Genomic DNA, 22,510 nt, shown 5'->3' on the forward strand with positions numbered 1-22,510 from the left:
CTTCCCCTGAGAAATTGGGGCGCAGAACCTTCTAGGACGACAGGCAGAAGCGGCTGCTCAGAATGAGGCTGTGTGAAGAGGGGGCACAGAGAATGGAGACTGCGGAGTGGAACGGAAAGCCTTCACCACTGCCGCACCATGCCTGGGTGGCAGCAGTTTGGAGACCGTGAGTCTAAACTAAAGGCTACACAAGGAAGCTTGTTCCTGCTGAGGCTAAAATGTATCTGTGAGTCGCTTTCAAGAGTTAAATGGCAGAAAGGCAGGCATAAATCTACCAAATAAATCAGGCACCCTTGCAAGGTGAGATTTATGCAGGCAGGCTGGGAAATGCAGGCCCATTGGACAGAAACATTAAGAACAGGTGGAGAGACACGGCTTTTTGGGGGGGAGGGGAACGTCCACAAGAAGTCACAGCCCTCTTACACCACCACAAAAGAAAAACACATCTGGCGTTACAGAAACTAGAACAGCAGTCACCACAGGTCAGGAGAGGCTCTGCGCTCCTAATGAGGAGAACTGTTCTCGCCCTCTGACAACCAGAGGGGCAGAGCTGGCAAAGGACGGGCCATGGCTGCCTAGAGAAGACGCTGGACTGGGAGGAAAAGCCCAGTTGCACAGAGGCGCCACAGTCCTCACCTCCAAGGCGGTGATTCTGGCCACCATCTCCCCGAGGGCTGTGTTCAGCAGCGTCCCCATGGCCCTGCAGTAGATGTTCACTGGGAGGACATCCTGCCAGACTGTGCCAAGCCGCTTCAGCTGGTGCAGGACCTGGAAGGGAGCAGGGCTGCTTTACTCCAAGAGCCACAAGCCACTGTGTCACACTGCGGGATCACCAAGGCAGAAGGGCCCCTCTTGCAGTGCCGTGTTATACACAGTGGACAATCAGACGGGAACCTCACAAGCCGCCTCCCCCCTCCTGCTCCCCCCACCCCAGCAACTGCTGCTGAGGCACACCGTCGGATTTGTGCACAATCATGGCCACCTTTCAGTTTGGGACCAGATGCTCAATTAACACCCAGTCCTGTTAAAGGACTCAGTAGCCCAGTTCTGCCCCACTAACCTGCCGCACAGCTCTGTTGGCAGCGGAATAGTTGTCTTCATCATCCACGCTAGAGAAATTCCTCGCACTTGAGAGTCTTTCTAGAAGCTCTCCCTTCTGGACTCGCATCTGGGCCAGGAAACACTCCGTCCCTGAGGAACAGAGGGGCCAGCATGGTTGCCTTAGGGGTGCAGCAGCTATAACACTACAATGCAGGCTTCTGATCTACCCAAGGTGTACTTCCTGGGACACTGCATATGGCCCACAAAAGCATGCATGTTTCCCAGGGTCCCAAGGGCGATCCCTCCCCCCAATTAATCAGATGCAAAAGCAAGCTGGCTGCGGACTCACCAAGCCTTCTGAAGCCGGGCACCAAGTCTACGAAGGTGACGGTCCCATCACTCAGGCGGCCCCGGAACTGGTGGCCCAGAGTCAAGAGGTGGTGGGCAATGTACATGCAGTTGTTGTGGTGGACAGCGGCCAGCTGGGGGAGCTTCTGAAGGTTCTCTCTGACCAGGAAGAGGAAGACAAGAGCAGCTGTTTCTAAGCACACAGCAGGCTACAAAACATTTCCTGCATTTCCTACTGCACCAAAACAGTTTACAGGAAATAAAGCCTTCAGGTTCCTGCAGCAGGAATTCTGCTCTCTTTACACCTAGAAGGGATCTGCAAAAATGTTGATGGAGACCCTGGGCAAGGAAAGCCTGGCTGGTGCAGGTGCAGTACAGAGGAAAGAAGCCAACAAGTCCAAGTCTGGCCTCAGCTATCAATTTGTGTTTATAGAAACAACAACAACTGAGCCAGCAACTTTCAGCACCACACAAGAGCCTTTGGATGTGGGGTTCTAACATTGCTGCAAGCAGTTCACATTTAGTCCAAAGGGACTGAGTTATACCATCCGAAAGGCAAGAGAGGGTTAAAGCGCTCAACGTGTCTAAGAAAGTAATGAAAGTCTGGCCGAGGGGCCAGGCCAAGAGGCCATCAAGCCCCAAACGCATCCAACCTGATGCTTCTTCCAAGAGGCCGCAAGCAGGCTGCCCAGGCCACAGCCCTCTCTTGCTGTCATTCCCCAGCACAGAACTGCTCTCAGACTCTCCCCCATCATGGTTCCCACCAGCAAGACCCGCCACTCACTTGTGATACATCGGCACTACATCATAGAACAGGAGGAAGATGTTCCGCACCGAGTAGAAGAGCTGTAGGCAGCTGGGGACAAAAGGGGGAAAGCAAAGACACATTAGTTGGTTAAGACCTGTGTCTAAGTTAGTTAGACACATTACTCTGTTAGTTAAGACCTCCAGAGAGCTTTGCAGCCTGGCACAGAGACCCTGCCTCTTCCCAAACATCCCCTGGCCTTGGGAAGTACATCAGCACTTCTCTCTGGAATAGTCACCAGCTCAGGGACTGAGTATGAGAATGCCAACACTCTCATCTACCAGAAGAATCCAATTCCTGAAAGAATTTCAGATGGACCCAGCAGCCAATGATGTCAGGCAGCAGTCTATCCGAGGAGACCCTCCTGAACCCAGAGATGCCATGTCAGCAGCCCTCTAAGCTTTCTGGTTTGCTTTCTGCCTTACCACTCTGCAAAGGAACACTCCAGCCTCCTCCAGCTTGGATCAAATGATTCACCAGGTGTTCTCACCTGGATGCCCCCTGCCAAACTCACCACTGATCTGTGCTGGCCAAGGCTTCCTGCAGCGTCTGATAAGCGAGGGCCATCAACTTCTGCACAGATAAACTGATGTGGCAGGCCGGAAATGAGAAGGTGTGCTGGCTGAGCCGGGTCTCGTGCCCCAGATTGATTACCTGGTTGGGGAGGACCAACTGGTCACCTGCTCCGAGATTGGGCAGTTTGGGCAGAATCACGGAGGAATCTGGGGTGACCTGAGAAGGAAAAGGGTTAGGTAAGGTGTGTGGAAGCCAAAAGGCTCCAGGCAAACTGAAACAGGCTGGAGAGATTCTGAAGGTGCAGCAAACACAGCTGAGCCTTGGAGAGGAACAGGCAATTTAGGAACTCCCAACTTGGTGGCTTGATTAGAGTCAAGTGGGTATCAATGGTTGGAGGAGAGCCCATAACAGCTATCAGCAGCCACATTCAGGGGCTAAATAGATGGCTAAATAGAGCATCAACACTCAGGGGCACTCTACCTCTGCATGTCATGAACTGATGCGGAGCGACAGCAGAACAGAGCTGTTGCACAGATCCTGCTGCTTGGGAGTCCTGCAGGCATCTGACTGGCTACCATGGAAGGCAGAATAGTGGACTGTAGTCCAGACACCAGGGCTGCTTTCAGGTTCTTAAGTGGCTCTGAGTGCCATTGAAGAGGAAGAGGATGGAAACATAACTTGGAAAAGAAGGTGAGGTCATCTGAATATCAAGGCAGGTAGAGAAGGAAACCCAGGTGTGGTTAATGTTGCCACCATTCAGGCCCCTTCCAACAAACTAAAACAATATGCAAATTACACAACTGGTGTCCTTTTCTCTATCCAGCAGTCTTGCATTTCCCAGAATCAGCCTTTTATTTCTGGCACGGAGCACCACGGCCCACAATCTCGTCTCATCGATACCCCAGTTATTCCAAAGAAAAAACACCCAACATAGTGCTAATGGAGAACAATGACAACATACAGAATCATGCAAAACGCCAAGAGTTCCATTGCTTAGGTACCTTCACAGTGTCGTGCATCTCCGAGGTCATCAGGTTCCTGGCTGCCACGATCACATCCTGGCACTTTTTGTTGGCAAAGTGGGCATTCACGTTGCGGGCATATGTCAGCAAGTCAGTGGAATCCTCCTTCAGGAACTGCATCCCCTTCAAGGCCTTTTCAAAGTCCTCTGTAGCTTTAATAACCTAGAAGAAGGAGGGCCAGGGAGGGAGTATGTCAGCCAGATGAGTGCTACTAATGTGGGGAGCTGGAACCTGATCAGGCTACAAACGTTTTGGGACAACTGCCCTGTGAAACAATGGTTGGGTATTTCTAAAGCACTAACCGCATCAGTATGTTAAAAAGATAAATGCAATCATCAAGCAATAAGTGTAATCATCAAGGCTAATTGCAAACACAACTTTTGTACCAGCTGTTGTGAGACAACAGATGCAACTTTCCAAAAACCGTACAGGTTGACTAGAACACGTGGCAGGGCTGGGTGGGGTTCCAGAAATACAAATGAGCCTCTGTACTGCTTTTCTCTTTGGCTTTTGTCCTGGAACACTTGCAATGAGTCCATAATTGCCAAATCAAAAGAAAATGGGAATGAAATCACAGTAAAAACATAGCAACAGGAGCCAGTTTTTACAGCATGTGAGCCAAGCAGGCAGCCTGCCAATTTTTCAAGGATCAACAGCCTGCTGCCTTCATAGAATATTCAACAATGGTTGTCCACCAAACAGGTGGCTAGTTGATGGGCAGGCCAACCATAAACTGAGGGGCTCCAAACTGCTTCTAGGTGTGTACGAGTCAAGCCTTCGGCTTGGAATCCAAACTAAATTATGAAACGCTCCATTCAGCAGCAACTCCTGCAATGTGCTGGTCTCTGTCGGGCACCAGTCACTCAGTAATAGCAACTCAGCAAGCTACAACTTTGGAAACTAAAGTAAACTCAGAACAAGGAAAGACACTCACAAGGGAAGGGCTGCTACTCTGCAAGACCATGTTCACCTTGGGGCCCAATCCTAACCCCTTATGTCAGTACTTTCCAGCACTGGCATAGCCGTGCCAATGGAAAATGTGCTGCATCCTGCAGTTGGCTGTCACTTACAGAGGCCTGCTCAAATAAGGGAATTTTGTTCCCTTACCTCAGAGCTGCACTGCCCTTATGTCAGTGCTGGAAAGCACTGACTTAAGGGGTTAGGATTGTGCCCTTGGTCTGCTAAGGCAATCTTTGCAGTAACAATTCAATTCAGTAACAAATACTGAAAGCAAGGAAAGAACTCCCAGTTGCTTGGGTAGCCTTCTTACTTCCCCCCCTCCCCAGCCCTTCCTGTTCCCCCAATTCCAAAGCAGACCCACCTCGCTATACTGCCCTAGTTTGCTGCTGTTGTTGGGGATCGAATGCACCAGGCAGTCATGAATGAGACAGTCAGACATCTCCTTCCAGATCACATCACCCAACATCTCTGCCAAGACGGGCCCGGAGTTCTTCTCTCCCTCCATGAACTGATCCAGAGGAACATCTGGGGTCAAAGCGAAGGAAGCCAGGATTAAGGACACAAACGTACGTTTGGTATTTACCCCCCACCTCTGCATCAAGCCAGCTTGAAATAATACTTGAACACAATGGAACTTGCTTCCAAATAGACGGGCACATGACTGCACTGCAAATCTGTTTAAAACCTTCACCAAATAATGAAAACACAGCATCGGCAGAGACCCAAAATGGCTTACTGTTAACATATGATCTAGTCCAGGGGTCTCCAAACCCTGGCCCAGGGGCTAGATGCAGCCTGCAGAGAGCCTCTATCTGGCCCGCAGCCAGCCTCTGATCCCCTGAGAGCCTCTGGCCCAGTTGACCAAACACAACTGGAGTTGTGCTTGTGGGGTGGGGGAACGGGGGTCAATTTAAGTTGGGCTGTGTTGGTGTGTGGAGAAATCCTGGACATTTGACCCCATTCATTCATTTATTCATTCATCTAAGTTCCATCTGTAATGTATTTATTTAAATTTTATATTAATTTTTTTTTCCCGGCCCTCAACACCGTGCCAGATATTTGATGCAGCCCTTCAGCCAAAAAGTTCAGAGACCCCTGATCTAGTCTCTTCAAGCATTCAGGCTGCTTGCCTGCACCTCACGCTATAAGCTTGATGCCTATAGCGTTCTGTAAAAGGGAAACATAATCCCTCAGTGGTAAGTATCCACACAAGATTAATGTCAGCCCCCTGGAGAACTTTTTTCCCCCAAGCTATATATAACTATTCTGAAAACTGAAACAGCAACAATATTGTGTCTTCTTTGCCTATATGCAAAAGCCACTCTCATGTGAACATTTTCCCTCCCATCCACCCACCTAACACCAGGCACATCACCTCTCAAACGGCGTGAAGCTCCTTACCTAACTGATACTTGTGGAGAACCTCAAGCACCAGCTTGATCTTCACAAACACCTCCAAGGGGGACGGGTGGTCCAGGTCCGAGTCCACTGATTCAAACCGCAGTATGATGGTGTCTGGCTGTTCCTCCAGCAAGGGTCGCAACGACGGGTGAGAAATCAGAGGCTTGAGGATATTCTGCAGCAGTAGCTGTCCTGCCACGAGAAAGGGAGGAGGGCTTTAAAGAGGGCCGACAGGAGGCAGATCAACAGCATTTGTGGGCAGGCTCTACTGTGAATTCACCAAACAGGCTGAGCTCAGCGAAGCTGCAAGGGGGACAACGGCAGTGGGGGTAGATTCTCCAGAGGTAACACTGTAGAAGGCCTCTCCACTCCTTAAAACAAGATGTATCCAGGTAAGGTTTAATTAAACAATGTTCTGCACCAATGATAACACCCAATTTTTGCTATACCCTCTGTGGTTCATCCTTGAAAAATTAAGCCACCGGTGCACTGCATGCATCCCAGCTTCTGTGTCCCTCACAGCAGGGAGACCTCACAAAGCATGGCAGGAGGGAGGGAGGGAGGGAGGAATCCCAGTGTACTAACCAAGAGGGGAATTCAGGGACATTGCTGCACCCCAGGAAGTACCATCCTGCCCCAACTGAGTGGGCAAAGCGGAGTGTGGATACCAAGTCATTGCCTCATCTGACAGCTTTTCTGGAAGCTGGTCAGGCAGATTTGTTTTGTGGGTAAAGAGAATTGTAGCTCCAAATGTCAATTCGGTTCAACACCTCCTGCTTCAGGTCTCAGAGGCTTGGGAACCCACATCCGAAGGGAAACAGCCCATGGCGTCAGAGGGCAAAAACATTTCATGATAAGAGACAACAGCCAAGAATCCATGAATAAAAACTTACCAAAATGCTTGAACTTGGTGTGCAGCTCCCCCAGGACAGCAAATGCCTGCAACACAGATGCCACCGCTGGAACAGCTGCTACATCCTCCCCAGGCAGCACCCTGCATAGGCGCAGCTCTGTCTGCATGGCTGACTTTAGGCTGCCAATTTCTGCACAAAAAGGACACAGAACAGGCCCCGTTAGGGCGAGCAGCAAAGAGGGGACAAGACTAGTTTCTCACTTGGTTGCTTCCTGCCTTTGCTAGATAGTTGGGTAAAGTCTACATACCCCTTTTCCTAATAACTGTCTACCATCCACAGTGAAATCACCCAATAATAACTACCTGAAACACCCTGAAAATCCTATAACCTTTGGTCACAAGTGGATGGAGATAATTCAGTCCCCGGAAGGGATTCACTAGTTCCAACCCCTCTTGTCTCTCCTCTCTCCTGCTCCCCATCTGAGACAGCTGACCCAAACAAAGTGCCTGTTCCACACTTCCTTGTGCCTGCCTTTCAGTACTAACCCAGATGGAATGTTGGTCTGGCTCCACAGAAGGCAGTTTCATTTATACATTTCATATGAATTACGAATCTGTTCAACAAGAGCTGATCAGATGAAGTGCCTGTTTTTATATAGATATTCATTGTCACTCATTTTAACAACATAAAGGCATCCTTTGCTGGGTCAGACAGCAATGGATCCAGTCAGCCCGCCGTTACCCCATTCCATGGAGGCCAACAAAGTGGGCTTCCTAGAGCATGGAGACATCAGGCCTCTCCCAGCTGCTTTCCCCCAGAATTGGCCTGCTGAGAAAAGTGGCACCTTAAACTGGGACAGTATCAACAACAAAGCTCAGATGGGTGAGGAAAAAAACCAAAAACCTGTCTTTCCTGAACTGGGTTTTGTATCCTCCTGCCAAGCTGTGCTTCATTACCAGCCTGCCAGGTGGCTTGCTGACCTATAAAGGCAGAAAGTGCCAGGGGAGGAAAATGCTGGGGGCACATCCAGCTGAACCAAACATCCTGAGCCTCTTGGAACACACGACCCAAACAGCTCTCTGGCAGCAGCTGGAAAAAAGGCAGCAGGCAGGCTCTGAAGGGGTACAGCAAAAAGTAAAAGAACTTCAAGGCCCCACAATTATCCAAACCAGGCTGGGCAATTTGCAGTGCAGCTTCCCAGCACAGTCCTGTGATTCCCAAGCCACTGACAACCCACACCGTGGTTTCTGCACTCCCAGGAAAGGAGTAAGACGGGGGGGGGGGGTGTTAGCAAGCCCTAAAACTTTGTCCTTTAAAATGCATTCCCTACAAGGGTGGTTCCGGTTCCTGAGACCTGGAAATAAAAATGCCAATCCTTCTAGTAAGAGTGACAGAACACCAACAAGACTACAGCATGAAGTTCAGGCTTTAGTGTTACATGTTACACCTGACCCACCATCTGGAACTGTCAACCCAGAATTCTTAGCAGAGCAATCACTTTGCACAGTTTTCTAGAAGAAATGTAAAGCTGCGCAAAGAGAAAAACGGCCTTTGTCACTGAGCTTTCATTTCTACACTTAGCCTGGAAACACAAGACATTATTACTCCCATTGCACAGGCCAGAAACAGAGACTAAGAAAAAGAGTAACTGTCTGGCTGATCAGGAATTTTAACCCAGATCTAATACCAATACCTAACCCATGGATAACATGTGTCCACACTGTACCATTCTCTCACCAATCCTATTTAATCAGCGTCACGACACAGGACCCCAAAATCTGACTCCAAAGATGTATACAAAGAGATGCATATGTGCAAGATTGGGATGAGCGCTCTGATTTGTGACAAGGTTAGATAGGCTAGGGTCAACCGTCCTTTCATACACACACCTGTCCCCCTCAAACTACACAACCAAAAAGCATGCCCACCTTTTGACTGAGGAAGCTTCCACACGGCCATCTGTTGCCACTCTTGGCCCAAGAGGTGGAGGAGGTTTTGGGTCTGCACAGTGAGCTCTGTGCCAAGTGCCTTCAGGATCTTCAACTCAAAGCCTCGGCGGGACTCCATCACCTTCAGACTCCTCCGAGCCTGGCAGAAAGAGACACACAGGTAGCAAACTCACAGCATGGGACCCCAGAAATTCCATCCTAAAGGACTCACCAGAGCCAACCAAGGAGACAAGAGCACAGGGCTACCTTGTTCAGGTGGCAGGCTGCAGGCACGTACTTCTTCTGTGGCAAGAGGGCATGGAACTGCTTCAGATGCGTATCAAACTAAGAGAAGAAAACGCTTGTTAACTAAGAGAAGGCTCTGAAAAAGGAACTCAGAAAAGAAGACAGTAGGAGTGAAGATGGGGGGGGACATGCACGCATCCCCCCTCCTTACCTCCTGCAGCTGTTTCAGAACAGTCAGGACAAGCGTATCTCTCTCGAGCTGTTGCTTCAACTCTGAGAATTCTGCAATGGCCACATTAAGATCACACTGGACCTGGAGAAGAGACACAACACCAAATTCACACTCCCACAGGAAGCCTGAGCTGAGCCACTTTTTCTTGCAAGTCACAATCCTTCATAAGAATGGCGATCAAGAATGCTCCCTGGAGGGCTTCTGTGTGTCCTGAGGCTTCCAGCTATCGCCTCAGAGCACAGAAAAAGTACTTGGCCAGGAAACAAACAACTGAAACTACGAAAGCCACACGTTCAGAAACCAATTTTGCTAATTTCAAGCTTCAGTAAAATCAACTTTCCTAGTCAATTCAGCTGCCTAACGATCCATGTTGATGTCATTTTTGCTTCATTACCTCATTTTCAATCCTGGACTTCAGCTGGTCCATGTTACCAAACAACTCGTCCACTCGACTCTCCAAATCCTTGGCACTCTGCATGCTGGGCAGAAATTCTACGTACCTCTGGTTGATCATGCTGCAAACCTCACCCTGGAAGAAGAGAAAGTCACCATCAACCCAACTGAAGTCAAGAGCTAGACTGGACCATGCTGATCCTGCAACCCACCACCTGACCAAATGCAGAACTCTTCACCTGCCAATTCCACAGATTCACAGCCCAACCCTAACAACCTTTGCAGCAATGATGCAGCCATGCTCACGGGGAGTGTGCTGTATTCTGCAGTGGAGGGCCAGTCACAGAGGCCTTCTCAAGGTAAGGGAGCATTTGTTCCCTTACTGTGGGGCTGCATCAGAGCTGGAAAGTTGGTTCAGATGGGGCTTTGATGTACATAATCTAAGGTACCACAAGCACATCAGAGGTGCACTAAGTAAGGTGCATGCAAAACAGATCACTCTGCCTGATGTGCCAGAGCCCCCAGTGTCAGCACAACCCATGCTGTCAGGCTGCAATCCAACAGAGACTAATGATCTCAAGCAGGGCTCATTTCTCAGCAGACAGGAAAGCAATTGTGCTGTCAGTCATCTCCTAGCAGGCTTTAATGGCTGCCACACTCTGCCACCCCAAACTTCATCCCCAGAGAAATGCATTCATTTATTTTTTTATTTCCCACCTTTATGCAAGATAAATTCTGCACATGCTCAGAGGCATCCTTTCAGATCAGGGCTGAGCACTGGATGCCATGACTTGCCTTTAGTATTCTGTACATGCTCAGAGGCACCCTTTCAGAACAGACCTTTGTAGGGAGGATTCTGCGCATGCGCAGAGACACCGACCGGGCTGGTGGGCGGCGCCTGAATAAGCCACGCCCGCGGTGCATGTCCCGCCCACCAGGGCCCTCAGCCCCCCCGCACCTTGAGCTCCTCCACCCGGCAGGAGAGGCGGGCGATGCGGCCGCTGAGGCTCTCCTTCTCCAGGCGGTCCGAGCAGGCCAGCACGGCCGCCACCAGCGACGGGCGCGGCGTCTCGGCCTCCGCCATGACCGTCCCCGAGAGGCCGCTCCTCCTCCAGGCCCAGCGCAACTCGCCGCGCGCAAAGCACCGCGGGAAGGTCTCGCCTTTCCCGCCCAGCCGCGACTACCACTCCGGTGTGCACTGCGCGGGGAGGGCGTGCGCGCATGCGCGAGCCTGTCACCATAGAGCTGGAAGAGGCCAGAGCGACGCCACTCCTGCTCACTCTCTGTTCAGGGACAGCAGGAGAGGCCAGCGAAAGGGGCTCCTTCCCCCCCTCCCCAGGCCTGAGGTCTGGAGGGGGCTGGACCCAGCAGCTCTGCTCCTAGAATGTCTTGCATTAGCACTCTGCACATGCTCAGAGGCACCCTTTCAGACCAGAGCTTTGCTGAGCTGGGCTGCAATCCTACCCACACTTACCTGGGAGTAAGCCCCATTGACTCACTGGACTTACCTCTGAGTAGACATGCACAGGGCTGCAGTGCGTCATCCATGGGCTGGGGCAGCTCCAGGGCTGGTGCCAGTCTTGGTATGAAACAACCAGCTGGAGATGCCCTCCTGCGAGTGCCACTGTTATCCGTGGCAATGCAGTGGAAGCCTTCTCACAAGGAGAGCCCCACTGGATGAGGCCGAACACCCATCTAGTCCAGCTTCCAGTATCTCACAGTGGCCCACCTGGTACCTCCAGCAGGGAGCACACAAGAGAGCAAGAGACCTGCATCCTGGTGCCCTCCCTTGCACCTGGCATTCTGTCGTAGCCTACTCCCAAAACCACGAGTTTGCATGTACCCACCATGGCTTATAATCTGAGATGCATTTTTCCTCCAGCAGTATCCAATCCCCTTTCAAAACCATCTAGGCCAAAAGCCATCACTGCATCCTGTGGCAAGGAGTTCCACAGACTAGGCTCTCCAGCTGACTTGAGGGGACCAGCCACTTCCCACTGGGGGAGGCAATCTCCTCCCTTGTGAGATTAGGTTCCCCCCCCCATGGAAAACCACAGGGGGAGGAACCTAATCTCACAAGGGAGGAGATTGCCTCCCCCAGTGGGAAATGGCTGGTCCCCTCAAGTCAGCTGGAGAACCTAGTCTGTGGAACTCCTTGCCACAAGTGTTTTGTTGGCTTGAGCACTTTTCCCATTTTGTAATTTGGGTCAACTCCCCATTTTTGCAAGACTCATTTGTTAGCTATCCAGCTGCACCTTGTCATCCCCCCCCCCAATATATTTTCTTGTTTAGCTTTGGTGCATTGCAATTCATTTTTTAAAACTACTATTGTAATCCGCCTTGGACACCTTAAACTGGATAGGGCAAGACTGGGTATAACTATTTTCAAGGAGAGGGAGCTGTCCATGGCAGTCGGTTCTGAAATCCAGAATGTTAGCATCCCTGTGACAAACTGCCAGCTTGTTCTGTGGCCTCTGCCCCCTCCCCCACAAAAGGAAGCAGCAAAGAGTTTCTTCTCTTTCTTACAAGGCTTATTCCAGGTGAAGATTGTGACATCCTTGGAGAATGGTGGGCAAAAACAGCAGCTTTCCATTTCCTCAGGCAAGTCAGCCTGTGCATCCCCCCCCCTAGTTTTTTATTTTATTTTTCACATTGTTATCCCACCCTTTCTCCAAGGAGCTCAGGGTGGAGTACATAGTTCCTTTCCTCCTTTTGTCTTTACAGCCCTGTGAGGTAGGTTGGCTGAAAGATAGTGACTGGCCCAAGGTCACCCAGGAAGCTTCATATCTGAGCAGGATTTGAACTTGGATCCTCCAGGTTTAAGTCTGACTCCTGAACCATACACCATCCTGGCTATTGCTATGACACCCACAGGAAATCATGGACAATGGTGGCCTTCACTTGTGACCACGGCTATACACAGGGTTACCAGATACAAAGAGGAACAGAGTGCCTGTATCATTAACCATTGTATAGAAGAGGGAATGTTGGAAGGTGCAGCTCAACATGGAAGGGTCTAAAAAGCTGCACCTGCCAAAATGCCCTCTTCTATACAATGGTGTCTTCCATTGTATCTGGTCACTCTGGCTAGACAGTACGGAAGTGAGGTGTAGACATTGTCAGTTTCTGATAGTCACAGCAGACAATGATCGACACCTGGAGATCCTGTTTTTGCAGCTTAAGAACATAAGAACATCAGAAGAGCCCACTGGATCAGGCCAAAGGCCCATCTGGTCCAGCTTCCTGTATCTTACCAGAAGGCTCGGGGAGCACTTGTACAAGACAACAAAAGACCTGCATCCTGGTGCCCTCCCTTGCATCTGGGATTCTAAGGTAATCCACTTCTAAAACAAGGAGGTTGCGCATACACATCATAGCTTTTGTGATGGACTTTTCTTCCAGAAATTTATCCAGTCCCCTTTTAAAGATATCTACGCTAGATGCCATCATCACATCCTGTGGCAAGGAGTTCCACAGACTAATTGTGTGTGTGTGTGTGTGTGTGTGTGTGTGTGTGTGTGTGTGTGTGTGTGTGTGTGTGTTACTGCGACTTGGTGGGGCACAGAAGACTTCTGAAAGCATAGCCAAGTCAAAATTTTGATTTCTCCCATGTATTCCCATTCCTAGGGGAGAGTAATAGGGGAAAAATGACATTTTTAATGAGAACCCGCAATATCTCTATTATTATTTTTATTAACTTTATTTATATCCCGCCTTTCTCCCTGCAGGGACCCAAGGCGGCTGCCTATCAAATCCTTTGGGTGAGTTACCGTGTCCTTGTTTCTGCTTCTACGTCCCCGTGGCTCTCTCGCAAAAGATAACTCACTTGCACAATAGTGGGGATTCTCTGTCCTGTGGCAACTCTATGTCTGTCTAGACATGATCATGGCAGACAGCGCAGCTCTGTTTTGCCATAGAACCACCGAAGGCTAGAGCAGCTTCTGGTTTGGCTGGAAAGGCTTTGCTCTGTGCAGCCCCTTAAGGTGGAAAGCATGGAAAGTCCTCTAAAGCCTTCTCCTGCAGGTTCAAAGAGGTTCAAGTTTCGCACTGTCTTGAATGCACAAATGCTGCTGCACATTCACACTCCAGGAGGCTGTTCAGGAAAGGAACTTTTATTTGCTTGCTTATTCCTTCCCCCCTCCCCCCCCAGCACAACCCCTTGACATCCTTTCCATGACCTTGTTACAAAAGTGCACCATTTCTTGTAAAAATAATTCCACTTTGCTGCAACCACAGCACACAAGAGTCAAAGACGAGGTCAGAGGCGAAAGGCTTCCACGTTAGGCAATGAAAGGGGCAGTAGTTGGGGTCTGCTCTGCGTAGGGGCAGGGAGGCCAGGGGATGACATCCACAAAGAGTTCTGTATGGCACTGTAGAAAGACGAGACACTTCTCTGCACTTGTGCCTGAAATTGTGTCTGGGAATGCAGTGGCTCCAGGCACCTCCCACACATGGATTAGCAATGGGCTGAGCAGACCCCAGAGCATTGATGCTGATCACCAGAGCTTTTCAGCACCATTGTTTATCACACAGCAAAAACGTTCCGATACATAAACGCAAGTTCCCCAGCCTGGACAGCAATGGATGTGCTTTCAAAGTAAACAAGGGCGAAGAGAGAAAGGGTGACAGTATCTGGGTCTAGCTCCTGCTCGCAGAAGGTGGGCACCCAGCCAGGCATCTATTCACACCTACTAATTGACTCTTGATCATGGGTTCCAGCCCCCAAGAGCCCCTCTATAGTGCAAGTTTTTGTTTTCATGGACAGCATGCTTACTCAACAAACGCAGAAGGGGGTGAGGTGAAGGGTCATCTGGAGCAGTTGGTTACAGGAGTCACCCCTGCAACGGGACCTTGTTCCATACAAGACAAGAAGACAACGCTTGGATCACCAGCTCCACCAGGGAACTTGCCCTACAAGGAAGCAGGCTTCCAAAAGATTGTGCACCCCTTTTGCTCGCACACAAGGCCATTGGGTTCTCATCGAGCTGAGCAGAAAGCTATGCCAATTGCTCATACATTGGCCCCCTGGCTCTGGTACTCATTGCTTCTCTCCTCTTCTGTGATGTTGGGGAAGCCCAGTCTGGAGAGGGCTTCCTCACTGGGAACATCTCCTTGCCGGGCGTCATTGGTAAGGTCTGTGGAAAGGCAAGGGTGCAGTAGATGGTCCCAATACAAGCTAAAAGTAGATTGATCCTGGTTCTCCATCTCCTTCAGTTCATACATCTCTCGGGCACTTGTCACTGGGGTCTGAACTTCAAATGTCTTCTCAAATCTGGTGTAATCCACACGGAAGGCGCCTTTTTCCAGGGTCATGCAGGGCTCAAAACGGTAGCCCCACTGGATCTCGTCCTCTGTGTAAGATGTCCGGGCTTGACACGTCATTCCTGCAAAAAAAAGAAGCAGTCATTATCTACGACTCTGTTCTCGTTATCTGTACATTTTGTGCCAGTGGGGTGGGGCTTAGCATAGCTACGTGAGGGCAGGCAGAGGTGAGAGAAGTTGCAGGAGGAAGGGAAGGTCTCTGGAAGAATACCTGAGGACTAAGAGAGCCCTGAGAGGCTAAGGCTACCTGAGAGCCAAGGGACAGGTTGAAGGAGGAAGAAGGGTGAAGCAACTTCTTCCCCACTGCTAAAGTCTGTGGCCTTGTTGTTGGGCTATCAGCCTTCAAGGATAGCCAGCACAGGAGGAAACATCAGATATTAATGAGCCTTCGCTATCATCCAGCCCCATGGACTAACTAGAGAGTCACAGCACAATCCACACTTTCCTGGAAGTAAGCCCCATTGACTCTAATGGAACTTACTTTTGAGTAGATATGCATAGGACTGGGCTCTCAGGTTCATAAAATGCATAGAGCGTATGGTGAAGAGGGTCCCCTGGAACCTAACCCCATTTTCCCCATAAGCTCAGTGATTCGGTATCTGCTGATACAGTATCTACTGAATTGGAACCGAACCATAGTGGATAATGAGAACTAACTGTATGCATCTTTTCTTATAAAGCATAGTAAGAGAACATGGACACGGAAAATGTGATAGACACCATATGGAAAAATCCTCCTTGGGCTCTGCATTGTTCACATCAGGAGTGTCTGGTAACTCAGGACAAGGCATTCCCAAGCATTTGTGCTTGAAAGGTGATGTCTAGACTGTAAAATCAACCTGTCTGAGCATTGTCAGGTAGCCCCAGGCCCTAGCCCAAGCCTCAGGGCTTACTCCGTGGTCTATTGCTTGAGGACAGGGCTCAGCCCCCTGCTCCCGACGGCTGTTCTAGTTCTGACCGCGTGCCTGCTTTCGCCTCTCCTCCACTGCTGCCTGGAACCTTGAGCCTTGCCTGGTTTTGATTTTGACCCCACTGCTAACTCACTTGGAACGACAGCCAACTTGGTCTGGGTCCTGGAACTTGGCTGTCTGGAGCATGACCCTTGCCAGAGTTCAACCCCTTGGTGACCTGCAGCACACTCACCTGTGGCTTCTACGATGCCTTCGAGGATGATGATGATTTCGAACTGCTCCCTCTTCAGCGCCTCTGCAGACATCTCCCAGAAGGGGCTGGTGTCATTGATGACATGGCAGATAATCTGTGGCTCCACCAGGAAGAGCCGGTCCTCGCCCGTGTCATAACCCAGATTCAGCTCTGACTGCTCCAGTGGTATGAACTCCCCTTCCTTGGTTTGCCTCGACTTAATGAGCTTGGCTCTTATTTTTGCGTCCACCATGTGACTGTCTCGGAGGTCTCCAATCCGGAACATCAGGCAGAGCTTCTCGTCCCGGTGAGAGATCACGCACTTCTTGCTGAATATTAAGGTCTGGGCACGCTTCTTGGGTCTGGAGATCTTGACAAACATGCATCCCACCATGAGAGCATCGATCATGGAGCCAATGATGGACTGGGCCATTAGCAAGATGACGCCCTCCGAACAGTGGGCCGTCACAATCCGAGAACCATAGCCAATCGTCCTCTGACTTTCGACGGAGAACAGTAAGGCAGAGATGAAATTATCAATGTTCTCAATGCACGCCTTCCACTCAGGGTCACCTATGTGGTTGATGTCGTCCCTTATCCAGGCATCACAGTAATACATGATGCCAAAGACCACCCAGGTGATGATGTAGCACATGCTGAAGACAAAGAGGAACCAGCGATACTTGAGATCCACGATGGTGGTGAAGATGTCCGAAAGGAACCGTTTCTTCTCTTGAATGTTGCCCAAGTTCACCTGGCACTTTCCCACTTTGGTCACGTAGCGTTGGCGCTGCTGCTTGTTTCCCAAGCCAAACTGTCGATCATCATCCATGAGTTTGCAGCGCCGGCTCTGTCCTCTGTCCGAGGTGGGCACCGAGACGACGCTACGGGTTGGGGTTTTGGTCCGTGAAGAGCTGATGATGTTGGGTGCACTGAGAGCATGCTGTGGATAGAGTCGGGCATTGAGGTCACGCAAAAGGGAAGGGGGTAGCGGGTCCGTTCTGGAGGAGCGGTGGTATTTGGGCAGCTCATCTGTATTGATGGAGACGCTGGGACGATGTTTGGTGGGCACCAGAGCACCATAGCTGGTCTGTTCCACCGTGCTGAGCCTCCTCTGGAGGAGGACTGTCCTGTCATTGGGGATGTTTGAGCTGCAGGACGCAGAAACGTAGTTGCATGTCAGGGCACTTCTCTTTGTGGCTGCAGTTTCCGTGTGCTGCTGGTTTTCATCTAAAGCACCCATAGGAATGACCATCATTTCAGGCTGCAAGAGAAAATGAACTTATTTACACTCTTGGTCTCCCCTTGTCCCGTTGTCTTCTACCCTCTCCAGGCTAACAAGTCATCTGTAAGGGCTGACCATGGAAGCTCTCCATCAAAGCACAGATTCCCATCTTTGGATCTAAAGCAGTGGTTCTCAAACTGTGGGTCAGGACCCACCAGAGGGTCACAACACCATTTTTGGCAGGTCTTGAAATTGTCACGCTCATAGCTGACAAGCAGTGGGGCAGCTGGAGGGGGGCGGCCCCTCCCTTTGGAGCCCCCCGCCAGGAACGGCTCCGAAAAGAGGGGCCGCTCACCCGCCACACTGAGGCTCCCCAGCAGGCTGGCTGCTCCGCTCCTCCTCCAGCTACGCCACCGCTGACAAGGAAAATGTATTGAGCCCAATGGAAAACAAAATGACACGGCACATGCATGTTTACTCATGAGTAGGCAAACATGCCTCAGTCCAATTCAAAGGGCAGGCCAAGGGGAACACAAGGCCACCAGAATGGCCCTGATCCTATGAATGCGGAGCTCAACAAATGCTCCAGAAGGTGGTGCTCCCTCTCCACCAAAGGATATCTCCAAATCTCCATAGATATCTCCAAAGGATATCTTTTATCTCCAAAGGATAAAAGCAGAGGCTTGAACAGTTGGTAAACTTTTTTTTTAAGTCTTGTAAAGCTCACTGGGTCTCCATGGAGTGTCATTTTAAAAAGTGGGTCCTGATGCTAAAAAGTTTGGGAACCACTGATCTAAAAGTCAATGTTTCAAGATAGTTAGCAAGGGTCTGTGACTCAAATACCCTGAAATTCTTTGTGCACGTTGACTAGGGATGGCCAGCTGGTCTCATGCAGGTTAGAACTAGTCCCTAAACCCATTGCATGACCAAATTTTAGTCAAGGCAGAAAAATTTGTTGATGGTTACATTTAGAAGATAAAGCACTAGTGTCCACGTGCATTTCACTACCATCTCTCCCTACACTTATTCTTCATCATTAGTCAATAAGCTTGTGTCATCAAAATACATGTTTCTTCAAAAACTATGAAGCCCTTACTACTCTGTTACACCAACTCTAGTGTAGTGCAATCTGTTCAGCATCTCTAGGTACTTTGGTTGTTCTGGCACGGTACAACAGCTCGGCTATGGTGCAGTTGTGTCTACCAAACATCAGTCCAGTCTCTTCGTCAACATGCAGGAATACTCCAGATGCCACTGCTCCTCCAGTAGACAGGGGGCACAAGGAACCCAGAAGCTGCCCATCTCGGATGTAGACACTGGTTATCATCCTAGGTTAACAGCTCATCTCGCAAGATTGATGAGTCTGCCTAGACCAGCGGTTCCCAACCTTTAGAAGTCCGCGGACCACTGAAGCAAAAATTGGAATCATCATGGACCACATGCAGCCCCCCACCCTCCTGCACACAAAAAAATACAATTAAATGTGTGTTGGCATCCTTCAGTCTTGGAAGACTATGGTGTCACGCTCTGAATGGTGGTTCTGGAACAGAGTGTCCTCTCCAGTGCGCAAAGCCTGGGTAAAGTAGGTATGGAGGATAGGCTGATACCCATGCAGCAATTCCCCCCTCTCCACGTCGCTCAAATGGTCCAATGGAAAGGCAGAGGCCAATACGGTTGGTTCCATCGACGTCGCAGGAGTTGCCAGAACGTGACTGTGTTCAGCCATGAACTGCCTCAGGGACTCCGGCTCCAGATTTTGCCTCGAGGTTGACTCCTGAAGCCTTTTCCATAACTGGATGTAGCCACAAGGCAGTGGAGGTTTGGGATCAGAGTTTTCCTTCTCTCAGATGAGCTGCCTTCCCAGGCTATCGAGTCCCATCTACCCGGGCCCCCGTAATTAAATGCGTAATAATTAGAGAAGATTAGAGATTTATTCAGTGGCGTCACTAGAGTTTGCGTCACCCGGTGCGGGATGCCAGCACGTCTACCCCATACAGTGGGCGGGGCCCCAGATGGTGGGCATGGTGATGTACCATCACTCCGCCCCCACTGGTATTTCGGCTGTACCTTTTGACAGAACACATTCTGCATGAAATTACGCATTGATCGATATATAACATGCTGGTATTATTCCTCCGAATTGTGATGTTAGTGATTTTGGTCACTAGTGCTGTCACCCCCCCTCCCAGGGTGTCAACTTACTAATACCTTATTGCAGCAGTTCTCAAACTTTTAGCACTGGGACCCACTTTTTAGAATGACAATCTGTCCAAGACCCACCAGAAGTGATGGCATGGTGGAAGTGACATCATCAGGCAAATTAAAATAAGTAAGTATAAATAATTAAAGTAAAACAAATAATTAAATAAGCAGAAGTCAGCCCTGGTCCACCAAATGAATTTCCTCTGTAGCCTGCCTACAATAACACCTCCCCCTCCAAAATCAGTAAGGTTTTCAGCCCTACCCAGTGCCCAGTTCAATTGAAGAACTTCTGTTTAAACCAGGTCATTGTCAGGATCCAGCTGGTTTTGCAAGTCTCAGAAAGGTTCACCTTATCAGCTGAAGCCTCTGTTTTTATCCTTTTTAGTGGGGGGGGGGAGGCTGCCTTCTGGAGCATTTGTTGAGCTCCAGTTCCAACAGATCAGGACCATTCTGGTGGCTTCACATTCCCCTTTAACTGGCCTGACCACAAGCCAAGGCACGTTTGCTTACTCGTGAGTAAATGTGACTGTGAGGCTTAGTTTCTCTTTCCATAGGGCTCAATACATTCATCTGCTTGGAGGGAGGGACTTCCTTCTCAGGTGTTTTTAGGGGCTGCATTCACTGGATCAGGACCACTCTGGTGTCATTGGATTCCTCTCAGCCTGCCCTTTCCAACGGACTAAGGTAAGTTCACCTACTCGCAAGTAAACGCACAATATGGCTCACTTTCACTTTCTATAGGGATCCATGCATTTTTGTTCTCCAGTTTTTTTTGGCCATACCTTTTGATAGAAAGGAGATATTTCACTCAGGTTTTTTGCATTGCATTCTGCTCAAAATTCTGCATCCAATGGTATATAATATGATGGGGCTACTCCTAACCACCGCAATTTTAGCACGCCACCCAGTACGGCCCACACCCCCCACATCCCCTAGCGACACCACTGGATTTATTTATAGAGATGATTTGTGGGTTGCTGCTTTTGTTGCTGGCTGACGCTGTGGGTGGTTCATTCTCCACCCTCTCTAGTGGTCCACAGGAAAGTGCCTCCTGAGTGAGCACTCTCCCATGAACCACCAGAGAGGGCAGAGAATGGATGGCCCACAGCCATAGTTGACACTTCAGTGCCAGCTGTGGGTGGTCTATTCTCTGCCCTCTGTGGTGCTCCGTGGGGGAGCACTCGTTTGGCGGGATGCTGGAAGTGATCAAAGGCAATCTTTTTTTTCCCCTGAGACCTCATGGACCACAGGTTGGGAACTGGTGGCCTAGACCCTCCATTCATCAGGCGAGTGGTGCACTTCTCCCTGCATCGGCAGTGCTCTTTTTACTAGCTTCAATGGCCATTTTTTAAACCCGCTATTCCCCCCTGAACCATGTTCTACCATCATGTGGCAAGATGGCCACTGAGACAGAGCACTGACTCTTCTCCCATGCATTGCAATAACTTTATTTCGCTGCCTGTGAATGGAGATGTTGGCAACCTTCAGTCTCGAAAGACTATGGTAGATTAAATTTTTTTTGGGGGGGGGGGTGTCTTTCAGCCCTGAAATAAACTCTTGAGCTCATCACTACTAATCTTGGTTGTTTAGAAAGCCAGAAGTGGGCACAGCCAGAATGTGAAGAGGTCCTCAAGTCTCCCATTAGCTGCCTTTCAGCTAAGAGAAATGGTTCAGGTGGCCAATGTACCTACCTTTTGATGAAAGGTCCCATATGTGCTGGTTTCCGTGGGGGGCCGAGGCAGGTAAGCCAACATGTGCTTGGCGGTGGGAGTTTTTGCTGGAGGGATGGAGTTTCTGCGATTCCATGACTCTTGGCACTGCAGCTGCCAGTCAGCAGTGTTGTTACGCACACAGAGCCTCTTGCCCGGCTGCAACTCCATGTTTCAGGCCAAAGTGGGGCCTAGCCCCGGGCTTTGCGCCTTCTTCGGCGAGGGATCTTTCTGTTTAAGAAGACAAAAGAGTCCGTGGTTATTTTTACCAGTGAGCAGGAAGAAGCTGTGGAAAAGCCAGCTGGGGATGGGAGACCTCTGTTCAAATTCCTTTGCAACCAACCATGAAGTTGGTCGAATTAGTAGACAGTTTTGAGATTGTCCTAGTAAAATCTTCAGCCCTAAGGGGGTAACAATGGCATTGAACTAGCACACTGTTTTAGACTGGGAGGGGTGGCAGCGTCTCTGTTTATGCACAACTGTTACAACCACTTTGACCAGGTGCACCAGATGTAAATACAACACTGAACGCAAACCAGGATGGGTTGTCTCCATGGACAGACACAGGATTGACTTGATACACAATTGTTAGCTCCCAGTCCTCAAATCCATGTTGAATATACATTGGGGGGGGGGGGGTTGGAAAAGGCAAACTTGCAGTTGAAATGAATGGTTGAGCCATTCCGCATGCACAGAAGGTAGCGGTATAGGTTTTGTAGTCTAATAATTGCACTTCCAAGTTGCCTCTTCAAACTGAGAAGCCCAAGTTCTCCTTCGTCAGCCTTGAGCAGCTCTAAGAAAACTCAAATAGTACCAACAGTATTTGAAGAGTTATGGTGCCCTCTTTGGTGTAACGTTGGAGCAGAAATGGGCCACAGAGCCATAACAGTGCAAGGATTGTTCCCTTTGCAATACAAGCACACAAGTTGACCAAGACCTTCTTCCTGACATCCTGAACAGTTTTATACATTGGTTTGCTTCATGTCTGTATCACAAAAGGAACAATCCTGGTGCAAATTGGTGCATGCTGTCCTCATTCATCTGGCAGCTATATTAAAAATGAATGTTAATAATCAGAACCTATCATGGCACCACATGGTTCAGGACGCCTGGGGGAAGGTCTCTGCCATTTTGGTTCTGTTTTTCTTGCAAAAGGAATGATC

The 22,510-nt window shown here is 49.8% G+C and overlaps 2 protein-coding genes across 4 annotated transcripts in view; both read right to left on the bottom strand.

Moving 5' to 3' along the window:
- The window catches only part of ZW10 (zw10 kinetochore protein), a 15,680-nt gene extending 4,811 nt beyond the window's left edge, over positions 1-10,869 (bottom strand). For all 3 annotated transcript variants that reach the window (XR_010794982.1, XR_010794981.1, XM_066639634.1), the window contains exons 1-14: positions 10,705-10,869; positions 9,748-9,882; positions 9,333-9,434; positions 9,143-9,220; positions 8,876-9,035; positions 6,987-7,136; positions 6,094-6,285; positions 5,054-5,217; positions 3,712-3,894; positions 2,709-2,926; positions 2,174-2,245; positions 1,391-1,548; positions 1,061-1,191; positions 637-768 (exon numbers count right to left, since the gene is read on the bottom strand). Coding sequence is in view for 1 of the 3 variants with exons in the window: in XM_066639634.1 (XP_066495731.1) it covers positions 637-768; positions 1,061-1,191; positions 1,391-1,548; positions 2,174-2,245; positions 2,709-2,926; positions 3,712-3,894; positions 5,054-5,217; positions 6,094-6,285; positions 6,987-7,136; positions 8,876-9,035; positions 9,143-9,220; positions 9,333-9,434; positions 9,748-9,882; positions 10,705-10,830 (2,001 nt within the window). In the remaining 2 variants the exon portion in view is untranslated. The remainder of the gene's footprint in view (positions 1-636; positions 769-1,060; positions 1,192-1,390; positions 1,549-2,173; positions 2,246-2,708; positions 2,927-3,711; positions 3,895-5,053; positions 5,218-6,093; positions 6,286-6,986; positions 7,137-8,875; positions 9,036-9,142; positions 9,221-9,332; positions 9,435-9,747; positions 9,883-10,704) is intronic.
- A 3,887-nt stretch (positions 10,870-14,756) lies between these two features.
- LOC136662307 (G protein-activated inward rectifier potassium channel 4-like) lies at positions 14,757-21,518 on the bottom strand. Its single transcript, XM_066639488.1, has 3 exons — positions 21,330-21,518; positions 16,212-17,475; positions 14,757-15,130 (listed from the first exon to the last, which is right to left on the bottom strand). The coding sequence occupies exons 1-3, from the start codon at positions 21,516-21,518 to the stop codon at positions 14,757-14,759; spliced, it is 1,827 nt and encodes a 608-aa protein (XP_066495585.1).
- Positions 21,519-22,510: the final 992 nt, after the last annotated feature.

Source organism: Tiliqua scincoides, chromosome 11 (assembly GCF_035046505.1).
Source record: "Tiliqua scincoides isolate rTilSci1 chromosome 11, rTilSci1.hap2, whole genome shotgun sequence".
In the NCBI taxonomy this organism is placed as follows: Eukaryota; Metazoa; Chordata; class Lepidosauria; order Squamata; family Scincidae; genus Tiliqua; species Tiliqua scincoides.